This window comes from Seriola dumerili, unplaced genomic scaffold (assembly GCF_002260705.1).
Source record: "Seriola dumerili isolate Sdu_G_001 unplaced genomic scaffold, Sdu_1.0 BDQW01000116.1, whole genome shotgun sequence".
Taxonomy (NCBI): Eukaryota; Metazoa; Chordata; class Actinopteri; order Carangiformes; family Carangidae; genus Seriola; species Seriola dumerili.
The window spans coordinates 250,765-273,862 of NW_019174371.1; the positions used below are offsets into that span (position 1 = coordinate 250,765).

Sequence of the window (23,098 nt, forward strand, 5' to 3'; positions counted from 1 at the left end):
CATTTTTATGCCTCACTATACTATGACGTTTTTTTTAAAATTTTATGCCTTATTATACTTTGACAATTTTATGCCTTACTGTACTATGATTTTTTTCCACATTTTTATGCCTTACGATAGTATGACGTTTTTGGACATTTTTATGCATTAATACACAATGACGTTTTTTGACGTTTTTATGCCTTACTATACTATGACGTTTTTTTTTACATTTTTATTCCTTATTATACTTTGACAATTTTAGGCCTTACTATACTATGGCTTTTTTCACATTTTTATGCCTTACTATACTATGACGTTTTTGGACATTTTTAAGCCTTACTATACTATGACGTTTTTTGACATTTTTATGCATTACTATAGTATGACGTATTTTGACATTTTTATGCCTTACTATACTATGACATTTTTTTGACATTTTTATTCCTTATTATACTTTGACAATTTTATGCCTTACTATACTATGACTTTTTTCCACATTTTTATGCCTTACGATACTATGATGTTTTTATGCCTTACTATACTATGACGTTTTTTTTGACATTTTTATTCCTTATCATACTTTGACAATCTTTTGCCTTACTATACTATGACATTTTTTGACATTTTCATGCCTTACTATACTATGACGTTTTTATGCCTTACTATACTATGACGTTTTTATGCCTTACTATACTATGACGTTTTTATGCCTTACTATACTATGACGTTTTTATGCCTTACTATACTATGACGTTTTTATGCCTTACTATACTATGACGTTTTTATGCCTTACTATACTATGACGTTTTTATGCCTTACTATACTATGACGTTTTTATGCCTTACTATACTATGACGTTTTTATGCCTTACTATACTATGACGTTTTTATGCCTTACTATACTATGACGTTTTTATGCCTTACTATACTATGACGTTTTTATGCCTTACTATACTATGACGTTTTTATGCCTTACTATACTATGACGTTTTTATGCCTTACTATACTATGACGTTTTTATGCCTTACTATACTATGACGTTTTTATGCCTTACTATACTATGACGTTTTTATGCCTTACTATACTATGACGTTTTTATGCCTTACTATACTATGACGTTTTTATGCCTTACTATACTATGACGTTTTTATGCCTTACTATACTATGACGTTTTTATGCCTTACTATACTATGACGTTTTTATGCCTTACTATACTATGACGTTTTTATGCCTTACTATACTATGACGTTTTTATGCCTTACTATACTATGACGTTTTTATGCCTTACTATACTATGACGTTTTTATGCCTTACTATACTATGACGTTTTTATGCCTTACTATACTATGACGTTTTTATGCCTTACTATACTATGACGTTTTTATGCCTTACTATACTATGACGTTTTTATGCCTTACTATACTATGACGTTTTTATGCCTTACTATACTATGACGTTTTTATGCCTTACTATACTATGACGTTTTTATGCCTTACTATACTATGACGTTTTTATGCCTTACTATACTATGACGTTTTTATGCCTTACTATACTATGACGTTTTTATGCCTTACTATACTATGACGTTTTTATGCCTTACTATACTATGACGTTTTTATGCCTTACTATACTATGACGTTTTTATGCCTTACTATACTATGACGTTTTTATGCCTTACTATACTATGACGTTTTTATGCCTTACTATACTATGACGTTTTTATGCCTTACTATACTATGACGTTTTTATGCCTTACTATACTATGACGTTTTTATGCCTTACTATACTATGACGTTTTTATGCCTTACTATACTATGACGTTTTTATGCCTTACTATACTATGACGTTTTTATGCCTTACTATACTATGACGTTTTTATGCCTTACTATACTATGACGTTTTTATGCCTTACTATACTATGACGTTTTTATGCCTTACTATACTATGACGTTTTTATGCCTTACTATACTATGACGTTTTTATGCCTTACTATACTATGACGTTTTTATGCCTTACTATACTATGACGTTTTTATGCCTTACTATACTATGACGTTTTTATGCCTTACTATACTATGACGTTTTTATGCCTTACTATACTATGACGTTTTTATGCCTTACTATACTATGACGTTTTTATGCCTTACTATACTATGACGTTTTTATGCCTTACTATACTATGACGTTTTTATGCCTTACTATACTATGACGTTTTTATGCCTTACTATACTATGACGTTTTTATGCCTTACTATACTATGACGTTTTTATGCCTTACTATACTATGACGTTTTTATGCCTTACTATACTATGACGTTTTTATGCCTTACTATACTATGACGTTTTTATGCCTTACTATACTATGACGTTTTTATGCCTTACTATACTATGACGTTTTTATGCCTTACTATACTATGACGTTTTTATGCCTTACTATACTATGACGTTTTTATGCCTTACTATACTATGACGTTTTTATGCCTTACTATACTATGACGTTTTTATGCCTTATTATACTATGATGTTTTTTGACATTTTTATGTATTACTATAGTATGATATTTTTGAAATTTTTATGCCTTAGTATACTATGACGTTTTTAAAAAAAAATTTATTCCTTATTATACTTTGACAATTTTATGCCTTACTATACTATGATATTTTTTTACATTTTTATGCCTTATTATAACATGGAGTCTTTGAATTTTTTATGCATTACCATAATATGACACTTTTGACAATTTTATGCCTTATGCCTTACTATAGTATGACTTTTTAAAATATTTTTATGTGTCAATATACTATGAGGTTTTTTGACATTTTTTTGACTCACTGTAGTATGACGTTTTTATGACTTACTATACTAAGACCTATTTTGACATTTTTATGTCTCACATGGCGTCTTTATTCCTTTATATACTATGATTTTTTTTTTTACATTTTAATGCCTTATGACATGTTTGTATATGATTTTTAAAAAAAAATTCTTATTGAAATTTAAACATACAAGTTTCTGTTTTATATTAACATATATAATATAAACATATATTGACAGGCTTTGGGATGGATATATATTTATGTAACACATGTTTATAATATAAACAGTCATAGTAAAATACATGTTTTTCTTAGCTAGACATATATGTCAATATATGACATTGTTCCAATTTCTAACAGGTTTCATATGTACGTTTTACATATATAGGCTATACTTTAAATACAAACATGATTTTACTTCATATGTACATATATTTCACACATTGAAATTCAACACATGTACATATATTACATTCATGTATGTGCATTCCTGAATGTAAATTCAGACCACATATGTTAATGAACTGTTTGGTTGATAGTATTAAAGCCAATCTTTTTGTTTTGGAGGGATGGCGGGGTTGTTGCGTCCCTATTAATGTTGAGAGCAAACCTACGCCCTTGGTCTCTATGATCTCTATCCAATTACATACAGTATTTATCTAATCCGTCTCTATTATTATTTTCCAGACAACCCAGCCATAGCCAACGTAGAGCTGATAACTGATACGGGCAAAAGCATTAACCTTGGACCCCAGCATGTCTTCTGTGACATGCCCCTCACCTTGCGGCTTGACACTCACAGCGTCGCCATCGCTGCAATAAAACTCTGCACCTTTGATGAGAAGATGGAGATCGATGCAGCCATGTTGTCCTCAGGCACCGGCAGCCCCCTGTGCTCTGGCTGTCAGCCTATGCTGTACTGGATTCAGCGGCAGCCGCCCTTCACCGGCAAAGCCTCATTGCCCCAGACTCAGCAGACATTCACTGACAGGTAAATGTTAAATGTTCACTCAGCTAAGATTACTTTGCTTTCATGTTTTCAGGGCTTTTTTGCAGTATAAGCAAATTACCTTCACTCAATAATGTTATATCAACCCGAAGTGTGGTTGTACAGACATTCTTTGTTCATAAATCAGGCAGGGATTTGCTTTGCAAGAGGCAACCACAATGCATAACGGGAATTGACAGGTGTTTTTTCCACCCAAACCACCTTAAAATACTCAGGGCTCCACTTGAGGCGAGTTCCAGAGTCTGGTTTTCTCTCAGGTGTGGATGAATATTTATATCATGGACGCAGTGCCCGCTGCTAATGCTGGATACACAGACACAAAGAAACACTCACACACCGGCTTGTCAGACATCAGCAGTTCAGAGGGAAATAAGACTGAGGGTGAAAGAAAAAAAAAGTTTTTCAGAGCCAAGATGGAGTATAAATTCCACAGCATACCTATGAGTGTGAGTGTGTATGTGTGTGTGTGTCCTCAGATCTGCTCATCTGCTCATCTCTTAAAAGTGTTTGGGTCTGGTTCTGTTTGAAAAGCTCAGAACACAAATGTTTCCAACATGGGGATGCCGAGCTGCGGCTACCGATCCAAATCTGTTTCAACAAGCATATACTCAATCAAAAGCATGCTGAAGTTTCAGGGCTAAGTTGAGTCAGTTTGTTTCCTGTCTCGTACTGTGGGGTGTCCAAATGATTACCGGAATCCAAATATAAAGCCACAAGCCAGTTTGGTTTTTATCTCACCAAAAAGCAGCCCTCCCTGAAAATACCCTAAATCTCTCTACTCTCATCCCTTGTTATACAACTTTTGCACCAAAGCTGATAAGAACCTGCCAGTTTAGGACTGCCGTGTCACATGATTGCAGATCATTTGGGGCTGATTTCAAATGTTGTGGCATTATGAGTTTCTGAGAAGCTGTTGCTGTTTTACAGAGCGGGGCAGATGTTAGGTGGACACAGCTTCAAAAACAGTTTATTTTTCAGGGAACACGTCTCCTATGTTACACAAGCTGTGTCTAAGTGCAAAAAGATGTAAGAACCGATGGGAATTAAGTTATGTGGGACTGAGGAGGGCAGAGAGGGGTTGATGTGAGGAGAAGAGAGTGTTTGAGAGCAATGAGTTTGGAAGAGAAAGGAGAGAGCAAGAGAGGGTGGGATAATGGGGGAAGAGAGGATGAAAAAGAAGAGGAGTGAGAGTGGAGGCAAAGGGAATTGGAAAAGATGTAGATAAGCACAGAGAGACACAAAACAGAGGTGTGGGGGGGAAAGAGAGGTTTGAAGACAAGAAATGAAACTTAAAGTGGAGGATAATGTGGGTGAAGGAAGGAGAGGCGAGGGGTGAGGAAAGGTAAGGGGGACAGAGGGAGACGACAGCACCGCAGAGGTGAAGCAAAGTAAGCAGAAGCAGACTTTTTTTTTTTTCTTCCTTTTTTGAATATGAACCAAATGTGAGCAGCAGAGGCCATAAACACCAGTAACTGCTTGGATCAAGTCCTCAGCCGTTTCCTCCTGCTGAACTTGCACCGTGGTCAGCACAGGCTGACTAAGAGGAACACAGAGAGAGAGAGAGACAAGTAGGACTGTTTAATTAACAAAAGAATTTTCACCTAACTTGATGCTTTGAGACTGCACTTACTCCTAAGTGTTTCAGATATCTTTGTTAATCAGGTATTCTGTGATTGTACGTTGAAGGAAAACCTAATTCTGAAACAAATGAATGAACCAATGAATGAAGTTTGTATGAATAAAACAACACAAAAGATGAGAGAAGAAATCATCATTTTGGCTTCAGTGAGGATGTAGACAGTTTGGGACGGCTTGATCAAAACTAGATCGTATGACATGCTGTCTGACCAGATAGGAAATCACAAGTGATCTGAGTGGGGTGAAGTCTGTTTTCCTCTCCATATTTGTTTCCCCTCATCCTAACCTGAAGCTTATCACTATCCCCAACCAATATCATTTAAATGTGGGGAAAATGCTGCACACTTTCAGATAGTCTCTCCTGGAAGACATTAATACTGTTGCATTTGGTTGCGTGCATGTTTAAGTGACAGAAATAGGTGCATGTAACAAGAGAGAAAACCCTGACCCTGACCCTGACCCTGACCCTGACCCTGACCCTGACCCTGACCCTGACCCTGACCCTGACCCTGCACAGCTGGACAATCACTGCATGAAGTCGGTGTGAAAGTCCGATTGACACTTTTTTAGTTACATCTAAACTGTCTAGTTACATTTTTACATTTGAACCCCCCCCCCCCCCACACACACACACACACACACACATCTGTCTGACATGGGGGTGCAGGGTCTGCGTCTAACAAGTTTCGCCAACACAAAGTATCTTTTTCATACTTTACACAACTACTATCATCACTTTTGGTGTGTATAACTGACTGCAACAGCATGAAGGTGTTTGAAAGTGTGTGTGTTCCCCCCCCCTGAGTTTGGCCTTCTGGGACAGCTGTAAACACCTCTGCCTTCAGACATGGTTGCACAAAATTTTGTACGAACTTGTTGCCAAAGCATTTATTTTTTTTCTTGGAGTGCGCACAGTGTGGAGTATTCTCCAGGGGCTGGTTGCGCAAGACACCTTAAGTTTTCTACTCAAGTATGACACTTTTAATTTCTCCTTAGCTCAGGGAGTTACTTAAGGGTGTTGCACGGAATCTCTTTAATGGTTTGCATTGTTAATGAAAGAAAGTTAAGGAATTTGCAACAATGAAAGAGATTTTACAGCAGTAAAATTTCACAGTTTCCATGGAGACGGTTTGTTTGCTGGCAGTAGCGCTTGTGATTCCTGTTATCACTTTTGGGACGCCTGCTACTCCTCGGGCAGCCTCCTTAACTACTTAGTATTTACTGATAATAAAGAAGAAAAAGAAAAGTCAAATGCATTTATGCAACTTTTCTGAAAACAAAAAAAAATGCTTTATGGTAATTTTGTTTATAGTTTAAGAGGAAATTAGACATGAAGGGAGGAAGTGGAAGTGAAACTTAAACCTCAACATAAAGGTCCTGAAGGAGTGAGCGGAGAGAGAGAAAAGGAATGGGGGCAGATGGTTGGAGAATATTGACAAATATAGATACAAATAGCCGAAGGGGAGCTTTTCAAATTCTTCACTTATCTGATCCATAATTAATAAAGGAAATTTGTGGAGTCTGGAGAAACTGGACACACCTCAGATGCTGAGCTGATCTGTGATACAGAAGCAGCAGCTCTGTGCCTGCAAAACAGGGAGGAGGCTCTTTTTATAGACGCAGCCCACCAAAACAGATCAATAGTCCTGACACTGGAGCGAAGGTATCGTTACACACACTTCCTGCTGTTGGGCTCTAAGGTCACTGGATACTGCAAGGTTACAGATAGAAGCCACTGTAAGTACAAGTTCCACTTTTGTTGCCGCGATCCCGAGAGCGGCTGTTTGTAGAATCCATCAGGATTAATGTAGCGTTGACTTGTCGGGGGGGGGGCGACCAGTAAATACAAAGCTTCCTCAGTACAAAGGACGAAGAAAGCAATGATGTTGTCAAGAGAATTAGGTCATCGTTAACCACACTGGCGCAAATAACCACAATAATTCTCTCTTAGTTTTGAGATGAGTCACTTGTATTGATCAACAGGCTTGTAAAGATTATATGATCAGTTTGTAATACAGAGCAGTAAGAATCGTGCTTTCTGCTCCTTTTAAGAACATAACGAACTTTGGACTGCTATTTAATAATTTTATTTATTATGCCAAAAAAAAAGCACAATGTTTTGCACTCACGAAACCATTTTTCTTTTTCCCTCTCCTCTCCTCTCCTCTCCTCCCCAGCTCTGTAACGCAGGGAGTTGAGTACCAGTACACAATCCAGGTGGAGGCGGACGGTCTCCTCAGCGATCCCTCCTCACCTCTCCTCTACACCCATGGGCAGTCCTACTGTGGGGATGGCCGCATACAAGGGTCTGTGCACTAAAGTGGATATATTAACACGACTAATGGTGGTGGTGACTAATCAAACTTTGAAAATAGGGGATTGTATTGGAATTAAAAGTGATGATTATGGTCCTTTCTGTAGGACAGAAGAATGTGATGACAGTAATCTGCTGGATGGGGACGGCTGCTCTAAGAAATGTCAGAAGGAGATGGGCTTCAACTGTAACGGTGAGTGAGTTTCATTCACTTTCACTGGTCCATCTTGAGTTTACAGACATTTTAAAGGTCCCATATTAGTGTAGTATCCCATATAAGTGAGATTGTCTTTTTTAATTATAGATCAGCTCTAGCTTCTATATTAATACTATGAAAGTATCAAAGCCTCAGTCCACAGAGAAATGCACACAGCCTGTATTCAGAAACTGAGCCTTAAAACCAGCCGTCAGGACTTCTGTAATTTTGTGATGTCACAACAAAACAACGCCCTCAGACACACCCCAAGCCCCGCCCACCTGGACCCACCATCCAACCTTGCAGGATTTCAGGATTTAAACTCAGAAACAGTGAGCCAATCAGAAGAGAGGCTCAGAGCATCCTCTCTTCTGATTGGCTCACCGACCTGTTCTTACTAGAGCTCTAGAGAGAAGCCTGAGAGAAGAGATGTAAAACTACATTGAGATAGTTTTTGGTTCTTAAAAACACAAATATATCTCCTCATGGATCAACACTTCTTGACCTTTAAAACATGGAACCTTTTAAAGCTGAAAGTATATTGAGCTGTGGGGTTTCTTTCAAAACAATGGCAAGTCTTTTTTTATTATCATACGATCCCAAACCCAGCAGCTCTGCTCACTCTCTCTTACATGTAAAAGACGAATACCATATAAACTTTTAGTGTGAAAGAGAAAGTGACTAAATAGGCAGAACTCTCTCGTTTGTGCAAGCAGCAGCATTTAGAAAAAAATTCAAGCCAATCAAACTTAATTTACAAGACATGAAAGCTTCTGGCTTGAACTGATTCCACAAACCATTAATGTAACATCACAGCAACGTAAGAGAAAACAGATGAGCTGAGGGGTAAAAAGTGAGTTTTTGGTTTGCTAACTCACAAGTCTTGTTTAGAGACCTGAAGCATTTTGACATTAGGCTGGCACAGAAACACCAGAAAAACACTTTTCAGCAGTAAAGTACACTGTTCAGTCTCAAAACATATGTCAGGCATGTTTCCTTTATTAAATAAGCTTTGGCCTTCGTAAGATTTCAAGGAACCGATACAATCTTTGGGAATATTGATAAATGAAGTTTATTGATTTTTATCAGAGATCGTGTTGTGGTTTCAGATTGGACACTTTGTGAGCAGAAATCAGCTCACAAGTTGTTGTGTTTTAGACACTGTTGCCATTTTTTATTTTATTGATATGCTTTATCTAAAGTAAGTAATAAGTTTCTTATTATCAAATCACATCTGCAACAATTGGCCAGCTCTCCCCAGTGAGAGAGATCATAACCAGCTGTAAAAGCCTTTGCTTCTGACAATTGTTATACAATAACCCCACAGTTAAGTGATTGGAGGCCACCTTGTGTTTCTGACCGCCAGAATCAAATCATGCAGGGGGGAGGTGGGGGGTGGGGGCTTTTTGTATCCAACAAGAAAGAGCAACAGTGGTTAGGGTTTAGGCCAGGTTGATTTTGGTGAGGTTTAGGCTACAATGCATGATTTGTTCTTAGAATAAACAACCAGAGATTTATGGTAAAACGAGAGACATTAAGAAACAGTTAATTTGTTGTGCAGTGAGTCATGTGGCTGCTAGAAGACAGCTTGGTGGGTGTTCAAGATTTAGTCACCGAAAAAAAGATTCACCTGTTAAAGCTCAGAAACATTTTAAACTCTGACCTTCAGATTCCCGTTTAATGTTTTGTTTGTGTTTCCAAAAGGTTAAAAGTGACCTGTGAAGTTTTACTGTTGCTGGCTCATTGCTGATAGAGACAGTTTGAGGGTCTTCTAAGTTTTCAATGACTGTCCACTTTCACATTATGTGTACAGAGCACCAGTAACTGCTACGTGCTAAAACACGGACCATCCGCATGTAAAACTCTTCGCATGCGACCCATATACCCTTTTCACCCATCAGCTGACCCTGGGCCAGGTGGTGTTAGAGGCAGCGAAAAGCACAGAAACCATGCAGCATAACATGTCTGAAGACAAACAAAGAAGCCACAGAGAGTGCACCCATCGTCTGCGATTCCACCACAGGACAACAATACTTTGTGTCTGCACCCTTGCCCAGCCTGAAGCATGCAGGCAGGCCACAACAGAAGCCTCACGGCACAACATGGAAGGGAGTTTACCCAAAAATATGGCATTGTAAGCAGATGGCGGAAGACTGCGCCTCTGTCAACATGTGTTTTTTTGACCTTAATATTAGGTAAACATTCAAAAATGCAGTGTGGTGAAGCCAGACGGAGACCGCTGAGAACACGAACCTCATGCATGATTTCATAATGTCACATAATTAGCTATTTACTCATGTATATTAACTGACACACACTGGATATTGCGTTATGTTGTGATGGCGGCCCTAATAGCCTCATACACATCGCAGGCCTGGCACTAACACGTCCGTGTGTCTCCAAGTGTCTCTGTTTCTCATTGAGAGACTTGGACCAGATGAGAGCAGGCATTAGCCACATTGACACAAGGAATCAGCTCCACTGTTGTGGTATGTGGTGTTCCTCCACAGCCTTAAAATTCATCCTCCATATAAAGGAATGTTTGCCCAAACGCTCCTCAGTCGCCAGCAGCTAAGTTGAATAAGTGTGGCTTTTTATGATGTCCAACTTTTTTGGGTGATTTCATGAATATTCCATAATATCGCTAAGAAGATATGTCAGGTCAGCTGAGATGAGACAGTATGTTAGTCGCTTCCTTTTTAGGCCATGTATTGTTTCCACCGGCAGCTGGATGGTAGTTATTCATGTGTGGTGTTACGAGAGCTTGTTACAGGGCTAAAATTTCCATCATCCAGTCAATTTATTTGTCAGGGGGAAACAAGCAGAGACCGACCCCCCCTCCCCTCCCCTCCCCTCGTCTCCCACCAGGGCTAGCCATGCCGTGACTGAAGCTATTACATCTCTTGTTTTACAATAAAAGACATCATGACTAGGAAGGAAAACAATTTGGCAAAAACAGGTTTTTACAAATTGCAACTCTTAAAACCAATTATTCAGTTGTACTTCTTAGTCATAGACAGAATATTTGTTTAGGTTTTCTTGCCACATTTGCTTGACCCAGTTAACTCCCGCCATGCCAAACTGTCTTGCTCTTGTGCTGTTCGACTTATATACAAGTTACTATAGTCGTGCAGTTACAACACCAGCTACTTTTACAGTCATCTTGTCACGGACCGGCCACAGACAAGCAGCAGTTGTTATGGTTGTAATGAAATACTGCTTTCAGGTTGTTTTTTTTTAATAGATTATACAGATTTTTAATTTAATTTTTTTTTTTACTGCCTGATTAAATGAAGGTTAAATTGCACAATCTGGTTACAGCATGCTGACCTTTAATAAAAAACAGATGGTCCTAATAGTTAAGTCAAAGATTGTCAATCAGTCCTCTGTTGTAAGGCTTAAAAAATACAAGACTTGGAATTAAAAAGACTTAATCATTTTCACAGGTGTTGTCAAAGCAGGGGTGGAGTGTTTGGTGAGTTCACTTAATCTAGTATTGCCAAATGAACTCAGGATGACAATATGGCGTAGAATTGTCTAAGCCTAATTTGCTTTTTATCAGAAACATGTTTCCGTCAACTAATTGAAGCCAATTGTGCAGCACCGACTCTCTGACACGGCTCCGTCTGCCTGACTTCTGCAGCTGTCCAGATTTTAATGAGGCCAAACTTCTGAAGTGTTTTCCGCCCTTTTTATGAATAGCTGCTGCTTTACAAGCTGTTGTTCAAGCTTATGCTTCCCACTCTGCAGTACATTATGTCAATACCCTTACTGTATTGCACACACTATATCGCTCAGAGCTCAGGTACAACTGTGTTACAGGGAGTTTAATGGCCTATTTTTTCCTTCAACTTACGTCAATTACATCTTTTCCAAAGTCTAAAATTCCTAGAGAGAACCTTTTTTGGGAAAGTAATTATGACCAAGGTCTGACTTTATCTGGTTTTATTGTAATTGTTGGGGTTTTATTTTTTACTATATATTACTTTTAGCTCTTACCAAAATCTTAAAGCATCTTTGAGCTTATTCCAGGGCACTGAAGAGCCAGACTGAGAACCTTTCTGCTGGATATCTTACACTAAATCAAACCAAAAAGTAGATGAAAACTTGAATGTGAAAGTTCCTTCTTGACCTTGGAAATAGTAGCTCGAGAAAAACAAAGCAAAAGCAAAAACGGCTCAACTTTGCCAAGCTGTATCCATGTCAAATGAGCAAACTCCATCCACTAATAAAGAATAGTGAGATGTGGTTCAAAGCTACAGAAAAGCTGGTAAGTGGAGCTTGACCTCAGATTTTTTTTTGTCTACATAAAGACTTGCTTTAAATTACATGTTCTTTCCTACACCATGAACAGCCTTAAATATTGGTGATCTGTGGGGCTTTTATGAAGGTATGAAACATCCTGTACATACTCAGGAGAAATGTTTCATTCAGTTCAAAAAAATCTTGTTGGCATGACTTTTTAAAATTCATGTTAAAACATGAAAAATATTTCTCCAGTATTCTCTCTCTGCAGATGAATTACACGTTTGTCAGTGAAGATCTTTATCGACTAAAACGAGGCAGACCCTCATTTCCTGTCGTGCTCTATCGTCAGCTGTGCAGTAATGACAGAATACCTTAAAAATAAGTTTATACTGTTGCAGCAGATTAAGTGTTCAGCTCTCACGGACAGGTATCGAGTGACTTTGTTTTGTTTTCCCGACGCTCAATGTTACTAAATTTTAAATTTATTAGCAGACACAATAATAGGAAAAAGCAATATCCTCCTGTCTGTAGTTTTGTTTTCTACCAGACCTGGAGCGAGTTTTTAAACTCTGCTTTGACAGCTCTTTGTAACACATAGTGCTGCTGTTGTTACCTGATGACACGGATACCAACGGCCCATCGAGATGTTTATAGGATCAAACTAACCGGTCGAGTCACAACGGCAGGTTCTCGCTCTGCTCGTTAACATTACAAAACTATTGTGATCTTTAATAATTAATTGAAGTCAAAGTTCATTTCTTTCCATAATTTACAGTCTGTTGACAGCACAGAGAGTCAGATACGGCTGAGTTGACGTGGCTAACGTTAAAAGTGGCCAACGAAAATACAGAGTAGATTTGCTCAGGTTTGGTTCACTGACAAATAGATTTGGATGGGAGTGTAACAGTGGGGGATGAGAGTACACCCTGCCAGATTAAGAAACCAGGCTTTATATTCTTTCATAAATCCTCCTCTCTCATTCTCGTCTCCATCTCCCAAGGTGAACCCAGTCAGTGTTATGTTTTTGATGGTGACGGTGTATGTGAGGAGTTTGAGCGGGGCTCCAGCGTTCAGGACTGCGGTTACTTTACACCTGTGGGCTACACGGACCAGTGGGCATCCTCCGCCACCGCTTCCCACCAGGACCCCAACCACTGCCCTGCCCACGCCGCCACCGGGGAGCCGTCACTCACCAAGGTATTACCGAGGTATAAAGTAATGACCACAAGATCCAGATGATAATAAACCCCTTCTGGACGCTGTTGGTGAAATCCTCAACTCTGGGGCAACAATGTGAGCAGCTGGCTGCATTTCTAAACAGCGTGGTTGTTTCAGCCGTTTAACATGTCTGTGGAGATTCATCCAGGTCATGGTTATCCAAGAAAAGTGAAACTGAGGGCAGTTGGACTCGGATGTAGGTTTGCGGGGAGACCCTGGTATTTGGCCTTTGGGGGAGACCCTGAGGTTAAATACTTGGGTTCTCCCCACCAGTCAGTCAGAACTGAAGAGGCCTCCTGGATGAAAGGTGAAGTATCTACAACCAAATCCAACTGCCCTCGATTCAACTTTTCTTGGATGCTCAGCGCACTTCATCTCTGTACTATTTCTGTCCACATAAATTCTCCCAACCTGGAAGCGACCGCTTAAATCATCACAGAAGACAAAATATCCAGAAGTTAAGTAAAGCATCGTTTCAGGCATTCGGTGCTAACGAAGTTATATAAAAAAAAACAAAACAAACACACCAGACAGAGGTGGGTGAACTTCTCTTCATCAGTTGTGGAGAGTTCAACCTCTGATGGGAGCGCAGACACAATAAAGTACATTAAAACCAATACAATGCATGTAAAATTCAAGATGATAATTTACTCATAATTTCTTCCTCACTTAAGTCACTATACTTTTGTTTTCAGTGCTGCCACTTGTGGCAGGAAGTTGTAATGCAACAGTCTCTGCTCACAAATCAGTGCTTCTTTCAGATACGTTCATATGTGAATCATCATACACACAGATCGGTGTGATGTGTGTTTTCAGGTGCGATAATAAGGAGGGAGATCGTTTCTGATGCGGAAACTAAAACGCTCGTCTGGACGGAGGTTATTTTCATTTTAAAAAACACAGTTTTAATCAATCTCTCCTGATTGGTCCCTTTACCTCTCTCACTCTTCCTTTCCATCGGCTACATTATTCTAACATTTGAATGAGAGATCAGAACAATAGTGAGAAGAGCCTTGTTTTTACTCAGGGCAAAAACTATTTAAAAACGTGCCAACAAAGCTCTTTAGGTCTCGGGGAGTTAAACTGAGCAGCGACCGGTAAAGACAAGCTTGAAAGGAAGGGCTCTGCACATAACTTTGTGAGGAGATTTTGGCAGAACTTTCTATGACAGCACAGCAACTTTGAATACGGCGTAACTCCCTTCTTTCTTTTTTTACAACTTAGGTACAAAATACATCAATCATTTTTCAACTCTGACATCTCCCATAAAATTTCTGCAATCATATGAGGCCCCTCGGGTCCACCATTGCCGACGTTCCATATTATGTCATCGTTTTAGAAACGTGCTCACGTCTAGCCTCGCTCCTCCACGCAGGAGGTCACGTGCAAATGATGCAGAGTTAAGTAAGTTCCGCTCGGCCGCCTGCAGAACATGATTTAAGCCACTCTTATCATGGGAGGATCGCTGGTGTCAGACACACTGGTTTCAGCGTCTCAGAACTGGCAAACCTCCTGGGATTTTTCACGGTACAGTGTCTGTAGGAAGAAGGGTGCGATAAACAAAACAAATCAAAGTGTCCCGAATGAAGTCGGCACGGCCCGGCTGACTGCTTCACCACCAGAGAATCTGCGGCTCTTCTCCAGGCACAACACACTTTCACAGAATTTAGAAAATGACTACAAAAATCTGTAATGGATTTTATGTAAACCTTTTATTGCCCCACAATAAACTTTACATCGTGATGATACCACAGATTAGATCACGTGACAATGGAATAAACAGTTTTCACATGAGGTTGTCGTCACATTAAAAGGTCTGGAGTGGATGTGTCTAATAAAGTGATCACTGACTGCTGATTAGTTGTTATTTTTGCTGCACAATGAGCAGAGTGTTTTCTTTTGTCTGGTGTGAAGCTCTGCAGGTACCAGCACCTGGACGTGAGTGAGAAACTGCCCAGCGACGCCTGGTTCCCTTGCACAGCCCCGTCCGACACAAACAATGACCTGGAACATTCATTCTGGCTGAAGGTAGGTGTGTGTGTGTGTGTATGTGTGTGTGTGTGTGTGTGTGTTTGCACATACTGTATCTGTTCTCCCCTCCACTGAATGACTGTGGGTGGCTACTCTTCGACAGCGTCCAGCACTTTCCAATTCTTTTTTTAAAATGGGGTTGAAGGGCCTCTCTCTCACAGACCGCTGGCTCAAACCTCCACACACACACACACACACACACATTCCTCACTTTATAACAAATACATTATTCATACAAAGCATTGGTTACAATAATCACTCATTTTCAAGGTCAACTGTGAATTATGAGTTGTAATGATCTGTAGATGATTACCAAATCATGACTAACATTGTGCTTATTGTGTATTTGTAGTTTTAAGTTTGACTGCGAGGATACTAATCATTGAAATCTTTCAATAATGATCATTACAAGTTTACTAATAGTGGAAGTGTTATATAATTCACTCATAATTCATAATTGAAAACTTAGAAGGTTCAGAAGTTATTAAAACACTGGCATCTGAAGGAATAATAATAATTTTGTTATCATAAATAGATCTCTTGAATACATAATTCATAATTGTAATTTATTACGGCTCCAGAAAATACAAGGCAACAAAAAACACAATTTAAACATTATTCTTGAACGTTACATATCATGAACTAATTCTTTATTTGTGATTAATAAGCAACATTTCCAATCGATGACATTTGTATTTGTTGTCAAAGCCTGTGTTGACAGAGAATTGCAATTACAAGAGCCGCTGCTGCAGTTAAAGTGATTCATTTACATAATTTCCCAGCTTATCTTTGCGACTCCAACGTCCTCCAGCCAACAGCGCTTCACTGTAGATGTCCTGGTTTGTGTACTGCATCGTATTTGGACCTGGTTTTCCATTCCAGACCTGTGTCTGGTTCTCATATTTAGTAGTTTTGTATTATTTAATCTTTCCATAGCCGCAGTTCCCACAATCAACTCCGCAGGCCCAGACTAAGCGTAGGCTAGCTGTTGATTTGACTGATAGCTTCACAACCTTGTCCGTCATCCTCTGGATTACAGAGTCCTTTACAGTCAGGAGCTCGCCTCTTTCCTTCCCTCGCACATACTCTTTCATTTTTTTTTTCTTCCTCTCTCATCATTTCCACTTCTTTGTTGAATGACTCATTTTTCCACTCCCTGCTTTTTCTTTCTTTCTTTCTTTTTTATGGACGCCCTCTTTATCAGACACATTTCTGCAACCTCTCTGGAGGGCCGCCTTCACCCTAAAGACTCTTTCACTGTCTGAAAAGGCTTCATTATAACACCATGTCTGCCGGCTTTTTCCTTGAAGTGCTCTCTCTGTCTCTGAAAGGCCTCCCTCGCTTAAATATCTTGTCTTAATTGATCTGAAAAGCATTTCTCAGCTGTTCTGTCATATCCATCTCTGCCGGCTCTCTAAAAAGGCGTCGGTCTCATTCACACAGTTCTATATCTTCATCTGGAAGAAAAGATCTTGAAAAATGTCTTTTGAAGTGGTACTTTACCCCAAAATCAGTCTTTTGATCGTGAAGCACTCACAGTCTGCAGGCCTGACAGGTGGCTGTGAGAAGTGTGTAGTTCTGAAACAGAGAACAAGAGAACACCGTCAACTTGTATTCCAGTCACAACACAGTTACCGTGCTTCCGCAGTATCATGCAGTGAGGACATGTTACGGCGCGCTCTCCTCGTGGTCAGAGCCACTCAATGAACTCTCGTGCAGAGCTACATCTGTTATGCTCAGTTATTGCCCTGCTCAGTCCTTGTCCCCCTTTTCTAACCCCCGGAGAAGACTAGAGACTGACACGAGTGAGACACACAATTCAAGGGCTGCAACCTTCGGAGGACGCGGACTATGAAGAGCATGTAAACTACAAAGGCCGAACTGAAATGAGACGTTCTGGTCTTTGCAGGATTTCCTATTTATCCTCTCCTTTTATTTGTCGGCCATATTCTCTGTTTGAAAAAGTGATTCTTCACTGGGAAACGCATTTGAAACCTTCGAAAACAGGACAACCTTATCACGTCAGCCTTTGAAAGGATACAGCCCCTGAATTGAGACACATCTACGGTGCGTCACCAGCTGCTTTTCACCTGCCAAAAGGAGCTCTACATGAGGTTCATACTGTCCTCCCAGTTCCACCCTCCACTGTGCAGGCGACTGAGCAGCCAGAAGGAGTTGCTAAAGCACGGTGTAAAAGTTGAGCAACAAAGAACCCTTGGCTGACTTCCAAATGATGCAGCGTCGAGTTCACTGGAATGTACTGTAACGTGTGCACCCTTTCTCCTGATACAAGCCGTGCACAGTGAAGGGGTAATGCAGAAATGCAACACATTTTTAATGCACAGTGACCTCATACTGAAGGATCTGTTAAACAACAAGTCAAATTTCTGTTCTGTGTAATTGTTGTCCCTTTTACCGTTGATCCAGGTGGGATTCGTCCATCCTGGAGTGGCAGCCTCTGTAATGGTGTACCTGGCTTCAGACGGGTCGTGGTCTGGAGAGCAGTGTCGGAGGACAGCCACCCTCTTTCTGTCTGATACTACTGGCAAAAACCACTCACTAGGTACTTTTTCAACCTGTACTGATTTGTATGTGTTTGATCATTTTTAAAAATCATGCTCTTTGATAAAAGACCAAAACAGGTTAGGAGCTAAACAACCACTGAAACCCTTCCATCTCCTCCACCCAGGGAAGTATGACCTCTCGTGCCACCGGAACCCGTTGGTGGTGAATGTGACCCACGACCTCTCTCAGCCCTTCTTCCTCACATCCTCCGTCATCCTCCTCTTCTCCTCCCGCTCTGTGGCAGTGGGAGGCGTGGCTCTGAGGACCTCCTGTCACTTCAGCACCTTCGCCCTGACCGGGTGCGCATCAGAGGGTGGGCTCTCCCACAGCTACCTACTTAACACACGCATGCTTTCACACACACGGACTGGTCACTTTCATTACTGAGCTTGATAAAAAAAGGGGACAACAGATGTGGAAGAAAAAACATTTGAATCTAAGACGGAAGATAAAGAAAGTTATAAAAAGAAATATTTCAGATGTTGCATTACGCTGTCCGCCTTACAGTAGACAGTATTGAGGCTTGGCATTGCTGTGCGAGGCATTAGTCAGCTCCACAGCGGCATGCTACTTCTTGTCGAACTGTTACCATAACAGGTAAATTCCTAAAACCTTGGAGTATTTTTTTTTTTTAATCTGATCTAACTCGAATTAGATGAGACAGAAATAGTGATCAGTTTAGGCTTCCTAGTTGCTTTCTTTGTCTCACCCGGCCTTTCATCCCTCTCCTTCTCCCCTTCTCCCCCCTCCCCTATCCCTGCAATAGCTGTTTGCGGCAGCCGTGTCAGACGGAGAGCTGCAGCCCTCCTCAGCTGGAGCACGCCTCCGTCAGGTAGGAACCTTCGGGGAATCAAACACACGGAGCGGACCAGAGAAAAATGAAACAACAACCAAAAGAACTATCTTTATATATCAGTGTGTCTCCGTAGGTGTACGGGAGGAGGGGAGGCCTCTCGCTGCTCCGTTCAGTGTCACCGTGGTTTCAGTATCACTGTCCTCAATGGCAGGGTTACCCCGCCCCCTCAGGTAAACTGTCCTTTCAATGTTAAGTTATTATTTTTCATATTTTAAAAACCAAGATACAAGATAGGCAGCACCAAAGCTGCATGAGAGAGGCACGGGGCTTACAGTATTTCCTTCCAGCAGCTTCTACTACAGTAATTTGTTCGACTATTTGTAACATTTTGTTTTTCTTCTCCTCACTCAGCATTTGTGGTTGCATCCTCTTTTACCTCCCAAAACCAGGATAACTCAATAACATCTCCTGTGAATGATGGGGAAACCAAACAGATTTTTCTGTCTTGTCTGCTCAGTTTCACATTGCCTGTCCAAGTCCAAGAAAGTGTCTGCAGAATTCAAAGGCAGAATTTTAGGAATGTTGTGGATAGAGGTACAAACTCAGATGTGTAATAGGGCACAAACTGGCATATAAAACCCGCTCCGGCTCTGATCTTTTGTCTCTTTCTCTTTCCTCTTCAGAGAGAAGCAGAGCTGGAGTGTTTCCATGGTTCGTGGGATCGTGCAGTCAGCTGTCAGCCTGTAGACTGCGGCCTGCCCGATCAGTCTCACGTCTACCACGCCATATTCAGCTGCCCCGGGGGAACCACCTTCGGCAAACACTGCTCCTTCACCTGTGGATCGCCAGCCATACTACAAGGTGAGGGGAGGCAGGGAAAAATAAACGGGACACCTTGCCGATACAGAAACAGGAATACAGGGAAACGTCTTAAACTAAATATTACTCATAGCAGAGTAATATATCCCGATCTAGTGAACAGACAAACCGCAGCGAGACGCTTCCACCAGCCACAGTCCATAAAATGAAATGGACATTAAACTGCAATTTTTAAAGTATTACAGCTGATAACTGGATACTTGTTTTTTACAGCGTATTGTTATAGTTAAAGACGCTGCTCATTATAGCTTGAAAAACAAACAAGGGGAACTAATCGACAGTATTGCAATAAAATCACAGTGGAAATGCCATTTACAAAATCACAACCATGTCTCCTCTCAACGAGGCTCGCTCTTCACACTGCTCCTCTATACAGCTTTACGGCCTGTAAAATGTTACAGTTGTTTAAATTCACGTTGAAGCCTGATAGAAACATCTACATACTACATCTACACACACACACACACACACACACACACACAGCACAATTTCCCTTCTCCTCAGATGTCCACAATGTTTTTAAAAAACACCACTTGCATCATAACTAGTCAGAACAAATATCGCCTGTGGCACCCATGATTAGGAGTACCACCACACACACACACACACACACACACACACACACACACACACACGAGCACACATTCATAGCTACACACAAACATAAAAAACCATTACCCCTCTTTAGTGATGTAAGTTACGCAATGTAGTAGATGCTTCTTGAAGTGATTAGATGGAACAAGCGTGATGTCCACAGACTTGTGTTTGTGGTCGGAAAGCCGCGGTGAACGCTCGAATGTCTCGGTAGAGTCAGCAGTAAGACCCACGTATTCATGATCTAAATACAGATTGCGCAGATATAATTCTATTTGTGGCTTTTGGTTGGGTGAAATATGTTTGAGGGCCATCATGTATCACTCAGCAGTGGAAAGCACACTGTGCAGTTCACACAGAATAGGTTCAGTGCACACCAGTGCAGCTGTAATGGATTTTCGATAAACACAACACCGGCGCGATGTTTAATTAGCTTATAAAAAAAAAAATGTGATGCCATGTTAAAGATTCATTACATTTTTATAGACTCTGTAAAAAATTGCAAAAGCTTTTGGGTGTTATGATTCTCCGCACATACCAACGCTCGTGCTTCATGTGGGGCCATACACATATAGAAAATATTAGCTCTGGGCGATGCTGAAGCCATAGTCTCCGTCTCCTCGTTTGACAGAAATGAATCCATGATGTTGACCTACTTGTGCTTCTCGCATCTACTCCTCTGTCTTGTAGCTGTAAAGTGCAGAATATATTACTCCTGTTAATGTATGTTTTAAAGTGTAAAAATAACTCGCACAATCTTCCTCTTGTTAAACGTTAAGTTCAGCTCGTAAAGGTTAGGGGGAATTCAACACACTGCTGCAGCTTTACTTGGTCTGGTGTGACCAGTATCTTACAGGGTAATGTTAGCTGATGTATTTGCTTCAGGCAGGTTTATAATATGTTACTGACGTTACCATCAGTTTGCTTTGTTCTGACTCTTCTCTACTTCTGGTGTTGGTTCACGCAGGTTTAGCTTGTCACAGATGAACATTTCAAGGGTTTTATCTCCTAAGAAAAACAGGAAGTGAGCACACCTGGAGATTTACGTTGTTTCCCCACTCTCAGTTAATTGGCCTGATAATGAATTCTTTAAAGAAACCGACTCAAAAACAATACATTATCCTGTAATTACCACTCGAGGTTCAGTTGTCGCACTGCTCAGCAAACGTTACATAGTCATTGCACAGTTTATTTTCGGCACTGGCAAAACTTTTTTCTAATATCCAATGATCATCGACCTCATCAATCAACACAGGTGAGAACGTGATTCTATGGAGGTCATGCAAGCGTATCAATAAAAGAAGCACCATAAAACATGACAACATGCACCACACAACTGCAAGTTTGATGCGAAGGTTTATGCAGGTTGCACAATTGCGGTAGTTACACTTTCCTCTCTCTGTCCGACTACACTATTGAGTTCCTCCCCTCCCCCTCCTTCGCCCCTCTTCTCTTCCTCAGGTGACAGTGACAGGTTGGTGTGTTTGGAAGACGGTCTGTGGTCTTTCCCAGAGGCCTACTGCAAGATAGAGTGTCCAGAGGTCCCAAGCATACCCGATGCCAAGCTGCTAACAGCAGACTGTACGGCCTCGGGGCACGATGTTGGCTCCGTCTGCCGTTACAAATGCAACCCAGGCTTCTATGTAATAGGGAGCCTCAAAAAGAAGACACCAAGGTAAGTGATGAGGGACTGCTGGCGTCTCCGTGGACAGAGAATAGCACAACTGCTGCCAGGGTTTGTTGAGGCAGTCATGCTTGCATCACTCATATTTACTTCTTTCCAATGGACGCCTTAAATTATCGAGGGGATTAATTATTTCAGGTATATTATATACCTTATTATAACTTAATGTATAACTGCAGGAACAATGCACTATAACCACGTATTGTGGACTGTGGGAAACCTTTAAATACTAGTAAAGCAACAAACAACAGTACGCTCCTCTAATATTTTACAGTGCATCATGTGGACACCCAGACCCCCAACCTCAAAGTTTTTCAGTGTGGATGGGTGCAGAAAGGTTCATCTTCTGCAGAGCAACAGTTCTGGTTTTGGAACAAGCTGACGTTAGGGCCCAATAAAATAAGTAGCGCTGCTAACTGGGCCTTGTCATTACCGCTGCCAGTTGTATTCATCGGGTAACTGCTCATTACTGAAGGCAGTTTACATGTTGTTAATGAGATGAGGGTTTTTCTAAGGAGACACAGCCTGTGGTGTAGTTTATATGTGTAGACTTAGATGGTGTCAGCTATCAGCTATGTATAACTAGTTATGAACCATATGTGTGTGTGTGTGTGTGTGTATGTGTGTGTGTATGTATATAAATATGTATTCAAGTGAATGGGAAAGTAGTCTCAGACCCCACTGGACTCCACTGTATATATTTATAGTAATTCTATATTATCCTTGCTGTATGTTCTTGTATTAATTAAAATGCAGTCTATCAAATGTCTGCTGTGTTTTACTGTCATATCAACCCAGTAAAAATGCACATTTTATAGTTTTGTATTACATTATGTTATATCTGTACATTTTATGTAGAGATCCATTTGCAGCTGGGTGTCTTTATGAGTCACACGTTCTCAAACATGTGTAAACATTTTAACAACCCCTGACGCTTTATTAGTCCAACGTGTGAAAGTGAACAGCGGCAGCTATGAAAGAGCTTTAAAGGTGCTCTGTGTAAGTTTTTGCTATCGCTGCATAGCCACTGTTAGCATTAACACGAGCTGTCTCCAGACGTGGAAAGCAACACCAGTGTTAACTCTTGTTTTGCTTCTATATCTATCACTTCTTTTCTTCTATTGAAATTAG

At 40.4% G+C, this 23,098-nt stretch overlaps 1 protein-coding gene across 1 annotated transcript in view; it reads left to right on the forward strand.

The window, feature by feature from the left end:
- pappa2 (pappalysin 2) overlaps positions 1-23,098 on the forward strand; it is a 75,387-nt gene that overhangs the window by 32,108 nt on the left and 20,181 nt on the right. The window contains exons 11-21 of the mRNA XM_022748081.1: positions 3,483-3,786; positions 7,620-7,748; positions 7,864-7,949; positions 13,201-13,397; positions 15,333-15,446; positions 17,877-18,012; positions 18,139-18,313; positions 18,781-18,846; positions 18,944-19,040; positions 19,494-19,671; positions 21,745-21,958. Coding sequence (XP_022603802.1) covers positions 3,483-3,786; positions 7,620-7,748; positions 7,864-7,949; positions 13,201-13,397; positions 15,333-15,446; positions 17,877-18,012; positions 18,139-18,313; positions 18,781-18,846; positions 18,944-19,040; positions 19,494-19,671; positions 21,745-21,958 — 1,696 coding nt within the window. The remainder of the gene's footprint in view (positions 1-3,482; positions 3,787-7,619; positions 7,749-7,863; positions 7,950-13,200; positions 13,398-15,332; positions 15,447-17,876; positions 18,013-18,138; positions 18,314-18,780; positions 18,847-18,943; positions 19,041-19,493; positions 19,672-21,744; positions 21,959-23,098) is intronic.